Genomic DNA, 15,785 nt, shown 5'->3' with positions numbered 1-15,785 from the left:
CCTTAGAAACTAAGGCAAGACAATTTTATTTTAGCCTAGTGCCGCTGACCAGCGTTGCATTTAATTAACGTCATCAACAGGAACACCAAAGATTAACTTGCTGGATGTGCAAACAAAGATGATCACAGTGCAAGTGTGTGAGCACCAGGCATGATCATCTTTAATGTTGCCCTGTAAGAGGGAACTGCAGATGCTGGTTTACACCGAAGATAGACACAAAATGCTGAAGTAACAGAAGGACAGGCAACAGGTGATGTTTCAGGTCTGATGAGAGGTCTCGAACCGAAAAGTCATCTGTTCCTTCTCCCCAGAGATGCTGCCTGACCCGCTGAGTTACGCCAGCATTTTGCGTCTATCGTAACGTTGCCCTGTCAGCTCTCAACCTTCTTGACTTCTGTTCATATGGAAAAGACACTTTTCACAATAATCCATCTTTTAACACCTGAAACTGGAAACGAACAGTATGCTTTCTGCATTATTATTTAGCCAAGAGATTCCTACCAAATTCTCCAAAGCATTTTAAAAAGCGATAAATAGCACATCTGCAAGTGCTAGGAGTGAATATGAATTAAATATTTTATTACAAATATGAATTAAATTACCATTAAAAATAATTAGAGATAGTACATTGTGTAACTGTACTGCTACTTCATGGCTCCCAACCTCTGATCCTCGCTTGGAAGCTGCCTGTGGATTTTGCATGCTCTCACTTTCCCTTAAATGTGCTGGATTCCTCCATTGTGCCAAAGACATATTGGCTGGTAGGTTAAATGGCTACTGTAAATTATCTCTAGTGTAGGTGGTTGGCAGGAGATTTGTTGGGCTTGTGGGGATGCAGGTGAAAAATGGATTGGCGTAGAAACATGATAGTCACCAGGGACATGGGCTGCCTCTGTGCTAAGTAATTGACTACACATTTTTATTGCAATGCATAAACAGTAATATTTCAATGTAACCACGATTATCTCACCTTTTTGTTCGAGCAATTGGATTTGAAGATTGCTTTCCAAATCCTAATGGACCCAACAATAAAAACAAACAAATGACATTTAATTCCCCCACAAGCAGAAATCACATCACAAGAATTAAGTCACATTCACCCTTAATATCCCTGGAGTACACTGTTTATTCTGGCATAGATCAAAGCTGTTTTTCCTTTGGGATGTTAGCTCCCAGATGATTAACAGGTCCAGTTGTAGCAAAAGGCTTTCCCAATTGTAACTGGTTGCTGTGCAGCCAGAATGTTTTTTTTTTTAGCAGCGTTTCAGATTCAGTTTAGCTTATTGTCTTGTGTACCAAGATACAGTGAAAAGCTTTTGTTGCCCCAGTGTGGTTTTATACCAGAGGTTAGAAACAAATGTGTAGGAAGGAACTGCAGATGCTGGTTTACACCAAAGATAGACACAAAATGCTGGAGTAACTCAGCGGGTGGGTCAGGCAGCATCTCTGGAGAGAAGGAGTGGGTGATGTTTTGGGTCGAGACCCTTCTTCAGTCTGAAGGGTCTGTCTATCTTAGGGACAAATGTGTAGTTTACATTAAATTATTTCGAGAATCTCAAACTCAGGATCACACCCGTTACCACAACTCTCAACATTTCCCTTACCTGCACTAGGGAGCCAGCAAGCAAATTGTTAACTGTACTTCTGGGAAATGCTAGAGTAAAGCCCCTGTCCTACTTTCCCGAGTTACTCACGAATTTTCCCGAGTTTTCCCCTTGATTCAAACTCGGAGAATGTCCGTAGCGAGTCCGTAGATATTTCGTAGCGGCTCGTAATGCCAGCCATAGGTACTCGGGGCATCAGGTAAGTCGGGACGTTTTTTCAGCATGTTGAAAAATGTCCACGAGTAACAAAAATAGCCCTGAGAACCTACGGCTGGCATCTCCGAGAATCAAGGGGAAAACTCAGGAGAATTCGTGAGTAACTCGGGAAAGTGGGACAGGGACTTTACCCAACCTACATTGTTAGCCTCAAGTTAACTGACCCACTTAAGAGAACACGTTAACAATACATCCAGAAATGTGCATTCGTTTTTAAGTTACAGGAGCAGAATTAGGCCATTCAGCTCATCAAGTCGACTCCACAATACAACCATGGCTGATCTATCTTTCCCTCTCAACCCATTCTCTTGTCTTCTCCCCATAACCCCATGACAATTTTACTAATCAAGACACACACTTACTAATCAAATGTGGCACTTTGGAAAGTATATATGAAATGTGCAAACTACAATTCTATTTTGACAAAATTATTTCCTTATTGTAATGATTCAGATTTAAAACGCTTTCAAATGTGATGTTAACCTAACCTGCAGGTATATAAATATACAATTTTGATGCTACAAGGCCATAGTGTGCACATAACGGCTTCAATCTTGGTCAGTAGTCAGTTGCTCTTCATCAGAGCAACAAATAGAATTACAGTGCCTCCGTAATGTTTGGGACAAAGACCTGTCATTTATTTATTTGCCTCTGTACTCCACAATTTGAGATTTGTAATAGAAAAAATATCACATGTGGTTAAAGTGCACATTGTCAGATTTTAATAATGGCCATTTTTATACATTTTGGTTTCACCACGTAGAAATAACAGCAGTGTTCATACATGGTTTATAGGTTAATTGGTTTTGATAAAAATGATACATTGTCCCTAGTGTGTTGGATAGTGACAATGTGCGGGGAGGACTCGTTGGGCCGAAGGGCCTGTTTCCGCGCTGTATCTCTAAGCTAAACCAAACTGCTCTGCGTAAATACAATCACGTCAAGTTCGATAGGTAGAGAAAAGGGAAAGGTACAGAGTGCAGAATATAGGTCTCAGCATTGTAATTGATTGCATGAAAATGTGATTGCTCACCTCCTCCAATTGAAGTGGAAACTGGTTGCATTGATCCTTCAGTAAGCTCTAGTATAACCCCTTGGTTTAGACAGATGTCAACATGCCTGTTGAACAATGATAGATCAGATGTTTCTTGCCTGATGTCGCAAATCGGACATACCAGTCCGGTTGTCTCTCCTGAATGGGAAGACAGCCCCCGCTTCAATGATTTGACATGTGCCTTTGACTCAAATGACTGTCGCTGAGTTCCCTGCATTGGTGGGTTGAGTTGTGCAAACGCTGGTTGATTTAACCTGCTGGTATTAGAGTTAGTTAAACCAAACTGCATCTTTCCCTGTGTTGCCCCAGTCGAGATACCAGACAGTTTACTGGATAAATGGCTGTGGTGTGAAAACTCTTCATCTGAAGCGGGCTCGTCTTCAATGGACTGTGGAGTTCTCGCTGTGCTATTAGATAGCTGCATGCGATCTTCAAAACGAGTCGGGTGACCTGACTGGTCACTTGGGCAGGTGCTGTTTTTAACTGCTGATCCAAGATTAAAGCTGCTACTTTCAATTCCTCCAAGTACATCTACAAATGTAGTACTCGGATACATTTCTGGGGGTCTCTCCTGAAATTCTGCTCCTTTTTGTTCATTTACATTCATTATTTTTTCATTTTTTAAATCATTATCTAAGTTCGATGCATCCCTCCTGATTGTAAGGCTTGTGTTTGAAGTATCAACTTCCCCATCTGTTGCACATTGGCAATGATCAATTTGTTTCCCCAGTCCCTCTGAAGTTGATATGTCTTGTCTTTTGGAACACTTTGAACAATTGTTAGCAACCTTTAATGCTGGAATCAGCCCACTCTCCTGAAGTTGCATCCCGTCCATTCTACAGGCTGGGCTGTTGGTGGCAACTTTACACTTTTCTTCTTGTTTGACTGCAAGAACTTGGCTGAAAAAGGACTGCTGATCATTCTGTTGTCGCTTTTTATTGAAGAAACTTTCCTTTTTGGACGTTTCTGCTAGTTCTGCTTGGTTCCTTACATCTGTGCACTCAGAATCAGAACTGCGAATTGGATTTTCCAATTTTCCCGTGTTGAAAAAGTTGACGATGCTTTTCTGGTGAGATTTTTTCTCGTCTTGTTGGACAAATCCAGAAACCCGCACACCTTGCAAGAGAAACAACAATTCGTAAATTGTGCATTGGTGGTATTAATATCAAATGGTTCCCGTGAAAATTAAAAAAAAAAGAGTATTCTGTGCCCTGTTAACAAAGCATGCTAAAAAGAAGAGAAAAGAAAATACATCAAATAACAGTGAGATGAAGCAGCATATTAGCCCCATTATTTATCACAAATCCGTACAAGGATGTCTATCAGTCTCCATACAGACACTAAATCTTTCTAATCAAAGAGAATTAACAGCAGGAAAAGCAAGTTGAAGCAAGCTAATGCCTCTATCTATCAGCTAACGAAAGACTTATGGCTTCCTATGATCCAAGAAAAATATGAAATGATACAATATCTGCCAAATAAAATTAAAATAGTTCACAGTTCGTTATCCACACATTTATTGCCAATATATAACTTCCTGTACATTTTACTCCCTCAAGTTATGGGACTGGGATTTGAAAATGAAAACATGTGGAACCCAATGAAAGGGCAATGAGCTTTACACTGAGCTCTTGAAAATTATTTATTTATATTTTTATTGGAAGCAGTGTACAAAAGCATAAACTGCCGCATATGACATAATACATTTATTGTACAGCTTCCATTTTAATTTTAGCAAAGATGAAATAGTTAAAGAGAGAAAGAGCAAGAAAGAAAGAAAGTGAAAGAGAAAGTGAATGTGTAAGAATAGAACCCCTAAACTACCAAATGAGTGTAGTCAAAGAGTGAGTAAGTAAAAACTTAAGAGATAAAAAAACAAAAACGGAAAAAAGAAAAACAAAAAGTGTTGATATACCTGCTTCATTTCTCTCCCCACCCATCACCCGGCTTTATACTGATGATAGTCAACTTTCGTCATCGCTTCAAAGTGGACAAAAAGACTACCAAGTCAAAATGAGTGGCAAGTAGCTATTAAACTGAACAGATATCGATCTGAAACTGAAAGCTTTATTCAGAGATTTATATCATAAATTACCCATTAGCCTGAGTCTCAATGGTTGAGGATGCAGGCCGTCAATCTCAGTCTTTAATAATTCAGATGCCACAGCATAAATTTCTTCTTCCTTAGAAACTGTTGCTGGAACTGTGCAGGCTCTTGTCTTCACTTCAAAGTTTATATTCTTCAATTTTAGAGTTACAGTCTTTCCCTAAGAATTTAGAAGAATCATTTTTGAGTCCTTGAAGATCCTTTATACAAGGAACGCAGGCTTCATGTAGCGTTCGTTATTTTTGTGAATTACACCTTAAAACATTTAATGGGCCTGTCCCATTTGGCGATTTTTTAGGCAATTGCCGGCGACTGTTATAGTCGTAGCAGATCGCCGAAAAACCGGCGACAACCTACATCATCCTGGCGACAACCTACAACAGCACCTACATCAGGAGAAGTCAAGCTACGCTCATTGGCATCAAACCCACTAGTGCTAAAATTTTTTCAACTTGTTGAAAATTTAGAGGAGACCAGAAAGACGCTACGACTTTTTGCGCGACTGAGGAGACTACTCCCAACGACCACATGTGGCGATAAACTAGTCGCCTGTAGTTGCCTAAAAAATCATCTAAGTGGGACAAACCCATAACTTACACATGGCCCAAAGGAAGAAAAAACTTCAGAAACATTTTGATTTCTAAAAATATACAAAATGGACGAAGCTGTACCTTTAGTCCTTCTTTCTGAAGATCTTCCTCAAGATCATGACAAAGTTCGCGACATAAGCCATACTGCTCCGAAGCTTTGCTGATTTCACTGAATGTCCTACAATTTAAAAATAAATTCTGTTTCACACAGGAGCTAAAATCAGAAAATGTACTGTGGAGATATTTTGATGATATTACCTGCTTTTACTTTAGTTTAGTTTAGAGGTACAGCACGGAAACAGGCCCTTCGGCCCACTCAGTCCGTGCGGACCAGGGATCCCCGCACATTAACACTATCCTACACACACTAGGGACAATTTTACCTTTTAACCAAGCCAATTAACCTACAGACTTGTACATCTTTGGAGATGTGAGAGTTGAGTATAGGGGCAAAGAGGTACAGGGTCCTGGTGGGACCACACCTGGAGTATTGTGTGCAGTTTTGGTCTCCAAATTTGAGGAAGGGCATTGCTATTGAGGGAGTGCAGCGTAGGTTCACGAGGTTAATTCCCGGGATTGTGGGACTGAAAGAAATGGAGCGACTGGGCTTGTATACACTGGAATTTAGAAGGATGAGAGGGTATCTTATTGAAACATATACGATTATTCAGGGATTGGACACGCTGGAGGCTGATGTGTTCCTGATGTTGGGAGAGTCCAGAACCAGGAGCGACAGTTTAAGAATAAGAGGTAGGTCATTTAGAACGGAGACGAGGAAAACATTTTTCACCCAGAGTTGTGAATCTGTGGAATTCTCTGCCTCAGAGGTAGTGGAGGCTAATTCTCTGGATGTATTCAAGAGAGAGTTAGATAGAGCTCTTAAAGATAGCAGAGTCAATGGATATGGGGAGAAGGCAGGAACGGGGTACTGTCTGTCTTTTCACCATTTTATTTTTATTTTTAGTTAGTTAAAGTGTTTTGTTTGGAGGTCTAGACTTTTTTGTGTGGGGGGGGGGGGGGGGGGGGGGGGGGGGGGGAAACTGCTTTCAGGGTCCCTACCTGGTCGGAGAGGCAGCTTTTCTCCGGGCTGCAGCTTCGACCCGTCCTCGCGGCCTACCAGCGGGCCTTGAGCGGCGTTTCCTGTCGCGGACCGCCCAGGACCTCGGCTTCGGTGGCGGCACAGCGCTGGAGCGCTATCGCGGAGCGGACGATGCCTTGCCTGGGTCGCCGCACTGGAGCTCCGGTGAGCTGAGACCGCCGGGAACAACATCGCGGAGCTGCGGGTCTGAGGAGCGACCGGCTGCGGGCGGCGGCGCCGAACTTTACACCGGGAGCCTGGGATCTCGCGACGAGATCGCCAGTTGTGGAGCTCCAACCGGTGCGGCCTTGTCGGCTTCGGAAGCCGCAGCCTCCATTACGGAGGCGGCCGTTCCAGGGTTCCCAGGCCGCTGTGAGGACTCTCCCGACGCCGGAGCACGATCACCCGGCGAGAACGGCCAGGAACATCGGGCCTCAGTAGAGGCAACTGTGGAGGCCTCAATGGGCCCGACTATGGGTGAACTGGGGTTGGGGACTGAACTTTGTGCCTTCCCTCATGGTGGGAGCCATTGTGGGGGGGATGTTCTTTGTGTTTAAGACTCTCATTGGTGTTATGTCTGTATTCTTTTTTTGTGTGCTGCAAAATGGCAAAAAGCATTTCACTTCGTTACTCCTAGGTGTATGTGAATGTGACTAATAAAAACCTTTGAATACTTTGAATACTTTGATTGTGGATGATCAGCCATGATCACAGCTGGCTCGAAGGGCCAAATGGCCTACTCCTGCACCTATAGTCTATTGTCTATTGAAACCAAAGATCTCGGAGAAAACTCACTGGGAGAATGTACAAACTCCGTACAGTACAGCACCCGTAATCGGGATTGAACTCGGGGTCTCTGGCGCTGTAAGGCAGCAATTCTACCTCTGTGGCACCATGCCGCCCTAAGCAATAATTTTAATATATAAGCTTTACCATAATGACTATTCCTGCTAATCTTATTTTACGCTATTTCCCCAATTTCTTCCAGTTCCAGAGCTTGGTTGACATTTCATTTCACTGCACATCTCGTATGTGTATGTGACAAATAAACTTGACCTGACTTGACTTGACTTGATCTTTGCACCAAACCCCATGGTTATCCTTCCAAGTTAAGCGCTTTCTATTTACCTATTTACATATTACAACATGGTTTTCTCAATTTCCTTTGGTTATGCTATGCTCTCTGAAGAAATTTGTCGAGTGCATAAAGACAAAGGACTCAGGTTTTCACATAAGAGGATTTATTGATGAGTTAAACAACAAGAACTATTGAGAACAACATAGACATGTGAAAAATCAAAATGGACTCACCTTTCTGTGCTCATACTCTTCCGATCGCCATCTCTATAATAACAAGAAATGTCAGTGTTAATTGTATTATTTTATCCAAATGTGCAAAGCTGACAAAGGGAGATTTGAAAAATGAAGTTCAAATTCTCTCTTCTCTGGCCGGACTGAAGCCTGAACCCAGGACTAGATGAATAGTCATGTTCTGCCACCTACGGACCTATCTCCCAAGTTGTATTATTGATAGTTTAAGCTATTTTTCTAATTTCTTTCTTTCTTTCTTTCTTTCTTTATTTTTCCTATCTATAAATATAAATAAATAATTAGAGGCAATGTTAATATGTAACCGATAAAGGAGGATCCCAGCTACTTTAGTAACTGGATCTCTGGAAACCTGGATATTTAATATGTAACCGTTAAACAAAGTCTGTACTGGTTTGGATTATGATATGCAGATGCCCCTACTAAAAATGTATTTTAAAATAAATAAATAAATAAATAAATAAAATTCTCTCTTCAAATTGAAGTAATTTTGTATTAATGTGCATTTGGCCTTTAAAATGCAGCAAACGTTGCATTTACATTTGTGTTTATCTTAGTGTTGATGGTTTTGATTTATGAAGTAATTGATTTGAGTACAAGGAGAAAGGTTGGGTTATTAAAGTTTAGAAACTTCAAGGCTGAGGCTTCCCTTAGTGTTGTTCCTACTTTCCTGATTTCCATTTGGTGTTTGATTTTTCTCCGGCTACTTCTTTCCTGCAGATGGCAATGTTGCTAGGCCTCTCTCTTATTATATTAATGGACATCCATGTCCTTCCTTCACCTGCATGTCCATGTGCCTATGTAAAGCCTTTTAAATGCTACTATCGTATCTGCCTCCATCACTACCCTGGCAGCATGTTCAGGGCAATCACCACCACCTGTGGGGAAAAAAAAACTTGCCCCACACATCTTTAAACTTTGCCCCTTTCACCTTAAAACTATGCCTTCTAGTCTTTGACATCCAGTATGTGGAGATGGGGGCTCCCTCCGCCAGAGCCCAGCCTGTGAATGCGGAGCAGAACAAAAGACAGCCAACCACGCCATCTCTGGGTGCCCGCTCTACCACCCACCAAATGGAGCTCAGGGCCTGGCAGACATTGACGTAGAGACAACAACCTGGCTGCTCAACACCCGGCTTGAGATCTAACTATTCCTTTCGCAAGAAAACGACTATCTACCATATCCATGCCTGTCATAATATAAAGTCATAATATAGAGTCATAGCATGATACATCGTGGAAACAGACCCTTTGGCCCAACACGTCCCAGCTACACTAGTCTCACCTGCCTGCATTTAGTCCTTATCCTTCCAAACAGGTCCTATCCATGTACCTACCCAACTGTTTCTTAAATGTTGAGATAGTTCCTGCCTCAACTACCTCCTCTGGCAGCTTGTTCCATACACCCACCACCCTTTGTGTGAAAAAGTTACTCCTCAGAATCCTATTAAATCTTTTCCCCTTCACCTTAAACCTATGTCCTCTGGTTCTCGATTCCCTACTCTGGGCAAAAGACTCGGTGCATCTACCCGGTCTATTCCTTTGATGATTTTATACACCTATAATATCACTCTTCATCTTCCTGCGCTCCAAGGAATGGAGTCCCAGCCTACTCAACCTCTCCCTATACCTCAGACCCTCTAGTCCTGTCAACTAGAGGGTCTGAGCTATAGAATATTATATACTTCTATCAGGTTTCCCCTCAACCTCCGACATTCTGGTGAATACAATCTGTCCAATATACACCATGTATCTAAAACCCTCTAATCCTGGCAGCATTCTGGTAAATCTTTTATGCGCCCTCTACAACACTTCCACATCCTCCCAAGTAATGGGGCAACAAGAGCTGCATACAGTCAGAGTATTAAGTATAGACGTTGGGAGGTCATGTTGCAGTTGTATAAGACGTTGGTGATGCTGCATTTAGAATATTTAAGAAGGGTTTCGGCCCGAAACGTTACCTATTTCCTTCGCTCCATTGATGCTGCTGCACCTGCTGAGTTTCTCCAGCATTTTTGTCTACCTTTAGAATATTGTGTTCAGTTCTGGGTACCATGTTATAGGAAAGATATTGACAAGCTTGAAAGGGTTCAGAAAACATTTACGGGGATGTTGCCAGGACTAGATGGTGTGAGCTATAGGGAGAGACTGAGTATGCTGGGTCTCTATTCCATTGGAGTGTAGGAGGATGAGGGGAGATCTTATAGAGGTATACAAAATCATGAGAGGAATAGATCGGGTAGATGCAGCTTTTACCCAGTGTAGGGGAATCGAGGACCAGAGGACATAGGATCAAAGTGAAGGGGAAAAGATTTAATAGGAATCCGAGGGGTAACTTTTTCCACTCAGGGTGGGTGTATGGAACAAGCTGCCAGAGGAGGTAGTTGAGGCTGGGAGTATCCCATCGTTTAAGAAACAGTTGGACAGGTACATGGATAGGACAGGTTTGGAGGGATATGGACCAAGGGTGGCAGGCAAGTGTGGACGAATTGGGCCAAAGGGCCTGTGTATGAAAGTCTGCCTGTGAGATACCATTAAGACAGACATCAATTAGATGTTTCAGAGTAACACGTACTCGGTACATAAACTTGGTATCCACTATTTATCTTTTTAAATGATAAAATAACGATTACTGCACGGCCTCCGACCCTTCACCGTCACTGAAATTCTCTCATTCCCCTGCGCTCAGACCACCCTCCACTCTATCTGATGTAAAAAACGTTCCACCCCTCATGCTCATTACAGCCCCTAAAGTAAAGAAGTTTCTGTCTGTCCTTAATTCTCAAGTCATGTCCTCTTGTTTGAATCTTCCCTACTCTCAGTGGGAAAAGTTTATCCACGTCAACTCTGTCTATCCGTCTCATCATTTTAAAGACCTCTATCAAGTCCCCCCTTAACCTTCTGCGCTCCAAAGAATAGAGCCCTAACTTGTTCAACCATTCTCTGTAACTTAGTTGCTGAAACCCAGGCAACATTCTAGTAAATCTCCTCTATACTCTCTCTATTTTGTTGACATCCTTCCTATAATTAGGCGACCAAAATTGTACACCATACTCCAGAATTGGCCTCACCAATGCCTTGTACAATTTTAACATTACATCCCAACTTCTATATTCAATGCTCTGATTTATAAAGGCCAGCACACCAAAAGCTTTCTTTACCACCCTATCTACATGAGATTCCACTTTCAGGGAACTGTGCACAGTTATTCCCAGATCCCTCTGTTCACCTACATTCCTCAATTCCCTACCATTTACTATGTACGTCCTATTTTGATTTGTCCTGCCAAGATGTAGCACCTCACACTTATCAGCATTAAACTCCATCTGCCGTCTTTCAGCCCACTCTTCCAACTGGCATAAATCTCTCTGTAGACTTTGAAAATCTACTTCATTATCCACAACTCCACCTATCTTAGTATCATCTGCATACTTACTAATCCAATTTACCACACCATCATCCAGATCATTGATGTACATGGCAAACAACAGTGGACCCAACACAGATCCCCTGTGGCACCCCACTAGTCACCGGCCTCCAACCTGACAAACAACCATCCACCATTACTCTCTGGAATCTCCTATTCAGCCACTGTTGACAGATTAATGATTATTTGATCATTAAGTTTCAAAAGTTCAGATATGGTTTTTAATTAAAACAATCTACGACTGACCCACTGAATCTTAATTTTAAAAGGATTCTCCGACAGAGTGCCCTGAAATTGTCTTGCTGGCCATATATATCTGCAGCTCCACACACATCATTGCAAACTGACTTGAAAACTCAAGTCCTGGCACACCCAAGTCTAAAGTGCATTTGCCATAACATTTTAATTTACTTTCTGGATGGTGTGTTCATTTGCTCAATTATTTACTTAATCATTAACATTTGAAACAAACCCATGTTAAATCCAAAAGATATATACAAAAAGCTGGAGTAACTCAGTGGGTCAGGCAGCATCTCTGGAGAAGAGGAATAGGTTCCTTTTCCCGAAATGTCACCTGTTGCTTTTCTCCAGAGATGCTGCCTGTCCCACTGAGTTACTCCAGCTTTTTGTGTCTATCTTCGTTTTAAAACATCATCTGCAGTTCCTTCCTACCATGTTCACAAGTTATGGCCCTGTCTCACGGTGCGAGTCCACCCACGAGTGACCACAAGTTTAAAACAAATCAAACTCGTGGTAATCATGTAGAATTAACGTAGCAGGAACGTCGTAACTCGTAACGCTAACGGCAGGTACTCGGGAATCTTGTTAACTCGTGTAAATCTTTCAACATGATGAAAGATTTCTACGAGTCAAATTTACTCTTGAAGTAAACATTTTAAACTTTTAAACTCATTGTAAGAACGTAGTAGCCCGTGAGTTTACTGTGGCGACTCGTGACTCTACCGTGGGAACTCTTTAACTCAGTGGGACAGGCAGCATCTCTGGAGAGAAGAAATGGGTGACGGGATAACGTTTCCAAAATTCTGCTGCGTCTTTGTGTTACTCCAGCACTGTGTGTTCACTTTTTGTCAACCAGCATCTGCCCTTTCTAGTGTATGACATTATTTGTATCCGTGGCAGTTGATTGTCGCTCCCTTCAGTTTCCCAGGGGGTGGGGACGAGACTGGAGTTGTGAGGGAAAGGTGGGGGGGGGGGGGGGGGAACACACCAAAAACGGACAGTGGAGATATCTTTGTTACACCGCTACAATAATCGGACTATTGGTACGCTGCTGTTTCCTTGACTTCCTTGAGTTAACAAGTTTCCTGAGTACCTGCCGTTAGCGTTACGAGTTCCGACGTTCCCGCTACGTTAATCCTACATGATTACCACGAGTTTGATTTGTTTTAAACTCGTGATCACTCGTGGGTGGACTTGCACCGTGAGACAGGGGTTTTATAGGAGTAGAGAATTAGAGGCCGTTTGGCCCATCGAGTCTACTCCGCAATCCAATCTGCCTCCTGATCCCATTTTCCTGCCTTCTCCCCATAACCCTTGACACCTGTTCTAATCAAGAATTGTTCTAATCAGAATCATGTTAAGTTCTCTAAAATATTTTTCAGATTCAACTTTGAAATGCATGATTCCCAGTCGTCAGAAGTAAAATTGCAAATGGTTGGATAATCTAGAAAATATCTCCTGACAGTTCAAAGCACAGTTAGCAGAAAACTATTACGCCCAAAGATTTCAATTTCAACAACTATTTAACCTTGTCCTCCCACAAGGTGGCCATTAAGGCCACGAACATTTTCACAGAATCAATCTTTGTCGAAATTCTACATGCAGCATTTAGATTAAAAAAACAAGATTTATAACTCGCACATGATTCAAGATAAAAAGTAAGTCCCATTCTTTCCAACAACAAGCCCATTCATAAGCCCTTTCCTGTAAGATTCTTAAATTTGTTCCAGAGGAACTCAGCAGCTCAAGCAGCATGTTTGGAGGTTAAGGGAAAGTGTACAATTCAGATTGCACCCTGCTTCATATATCCGAGAGTAGGGAAGATAGTCAATATCAAGAGGGGGAGAGGGAAGGGTCACTCAGGAATTGGGAGATAATAGGGGAAATCAGATGAATGATGGGGAGGGCAGGGGAGGGGAAGGAGGCAGCGAGCTGACAAGTGGAACCAGATGAAGAAGAGGTGATGAGCAGATGGAACCTGACGGGGAAGGGAGAGGATGGCTGGGCCTGCGGAGGTGGATAGGGGTGTAAGTGATTGGCAGATCAAGATGGGAATGATGAAGAGTGACAAAACCAAGCTAGACCAATAGAAGTGAGATAGGCACAGAGACCATGGCAACCTGAACTTGGAAAATTCAATGTTCATACCATTGGCTTATGTGATACCCAAGTAGAGTGTGAAGTTACAAGATAGACACAAAATGCTGGAGTAACTCAGCGGGACAGGCAGCATCTCTGCAGAAAAGGAATAGGTGACATTTCAGGTTGTCCCTTCTTCAGACTGAGAGTCAGGGGAAAGGGAAACGAGAGATACAGGTACATAGGACAAATGAATAAACCAAAGATATGGTAAAAGCAACAGTGATCAAGGACAGGTGGAGCCCACAACAGTCCATTGTAGGCCGTGGAGTAGGTGATAATGAGTTATACAAACAATAAAACTCAACAGAACAACAGTGAAACTAGTCGGGTGGAGAAGGGATGGAGAGAGAGGGGATACAGGGCTTACTTAAAGTTAGAGAAATCAATATTGTTACCGCAGGGAAGTATTTTCAAATAACATAAAATGTTTAAAAAAATAATGTTCAAATAAATTCTGTTAACATAGTCATTCTTCGTAGAAACAAGGAACTGCAGATGCTAGTTTACAAATAAATGACACAAAATGCTATAGAGTAACCCAGTGGGTCAGGCAGCATCTCTGGCGAACATGGATCGGTGATGCTTCAGGTTGGGTCCCTGAAAAAGGTCTGCAGAAGGGTACCGACCCGAAACGGCACCTATTCATAAGCATTCTTCGCATGGGTTTTACAATTTTGTAATTGTTTAATAATATTCAAACAAACAAATCATGTTTGTGACAACCTACTTTTCCAAAATACTCATTCTTTCAGAAGCAGCTTATTTACCTTTCAAGGTGCGTCTCACTCAGGCCAAGTGAGATGTGTAGAAAATGGTACCATGCACTCTCAGTGAAGAGCAAGGACAACATGGCCCCCTGCTGGCACAGCCCAACGCATGTTGTAATTCCCAAAGCATTCAGCATTTTTTCTGTTACCTTTCCTATACCGGGTACCTACACATAAAAGTAGCAAGCAAAGCAAAGTCTTAATAATTTAATAGTAAAATGGCAAATGCAACAATGTATTGCAATGTATTGCGTACAGTTTTGGTCTCCTAATCTGAGGAAATACATTCTTGCCATAGAGGGAGTACAGAGAAGGTTCACCAGACTGATTCCTGGGATGGCAGGACTTTCATATGAAGAAAGACTGGATAGACTCGGCTTGTACTCGCTAGAATTCAGAAGATTGAGGGGGGATCTTATAGAAACTTACAAAATTCTTAAGGGGTTGGACAGGCTGGATGCAGGAAGATTGTTTCCGATGTTGGGGAAGTCCAGAACAAGAGGTCACAGTTTAAGGATACGGGGGAAGTCTTTTAGGACCGAGATGAGAAAAACATTTTTTACGCAGAGTGGTGAATCTGTGGAATTCTCTGCCACAGAAGGTAGTTGAGGCCAGTTCATTGGCTATATTTAAGAGTGAGTTAGATGTGGCCCTTGTGGCTAAAGGGATCAGGGGGCATGGAGAGAAAGCAGGTACAGGATACTGAGTTGGATAATCAGCCATGATCATATTGAATAGTGGTGCAGGCTCGAATGGCCGAATGGCCTACTCCTGCACCTATTTTCTATGTTTCTATGTTTAAAGTAAAACACTCTATACTACTTTACAAACGCATCATCAAGCAGTATTCAAGACTGAGCTTTAATAGGATTAGCATAATAAATATTTTATTTTGTTGTCCAAATATATCGGTGTGATATATTTTCAAGAGGATCACAATGGAGGAGCAGGTGCTGAGAGAGGCAAGGGGAGGAAGATGGTTTGTCGGTTACATTTCAGCAAACATTAGTTTGGTACACAAAGTGCTGGAGTAACTCAGTGGGTCAGACAGCATTTCTGGAGGACATGGATAGGCGATGTTTTTTCAGTTCAGGACTCTTCTTCAGACTCCAAGTCTAGAGGACGGTCCCAACCCAACACGTCGTCTATCCATGTTTCCCAGAGATGCTGCCTGACGGGCTGAGTTACTACAGCTTGTATACTACACAAGAGTACTTGTGTTCTACGCAAGA

The 15,785-nt window shown here is 42.2% G+C and overlaps 1 protein-coding gene across 2 annotated transcripts in view; it reads right to left on the bottom strand.

The window, feature by feature from the left end:
• The window catches only part of polk (polymerase (DNA directed) kappa), a 64,415-nt gene that overhangs the window by 1,402 nt on the left and 47,228 nt on the right, over positions 1-15,785 (bottom strand). For both annotated transcript variants that reach the window (XM_055631272.1, XM_055631265.1), the window contains exons 9-14: positions 14,554-14,720; positions 7,961-7,993; positions 5,653-5,749; positions 4,970-5,141; positions 2,854-3,990; positions 971-1,013 (exon numbers count right to left, since the gene is read on the bottom strand). In XM_055631272.1, coding sequence (XP_055487247.1) covers positions 971-1,013; positions 2,854-3,990; positions 4,970-5,141; positions 5,653-5,749; positions 7,961-7,993; positions 14,554-14,720 — 1,649 coding nt within the window. The remainder of the gene's footprint in view (positions 1-970; positions 1,014-2,853; positions 3,991-4,969; positions 5,142-5,652; positions 5,750-7,960; positions 7,994-14,553; positions 14,721-15,785) is intronic.

Source organism: Leucoraja erinacea, chromosome 3 (assembly GCF_028641065.1).
Source record: "Leucoraja erinacea ecotype New England chromosome 3, Leri_hhj_1, whole genome shotgun sequence".
NCBI lineage: Eukaryota > Metazoa > Chordata > Chondrichthyes > Rajiformes > Rajidae > Leucoraja > Leucoraja erinaceus.
Note: the sequence above shows the minus strand (reverse complement) of the source record. Positions and strands in the feature narration are given on the sequence as shown.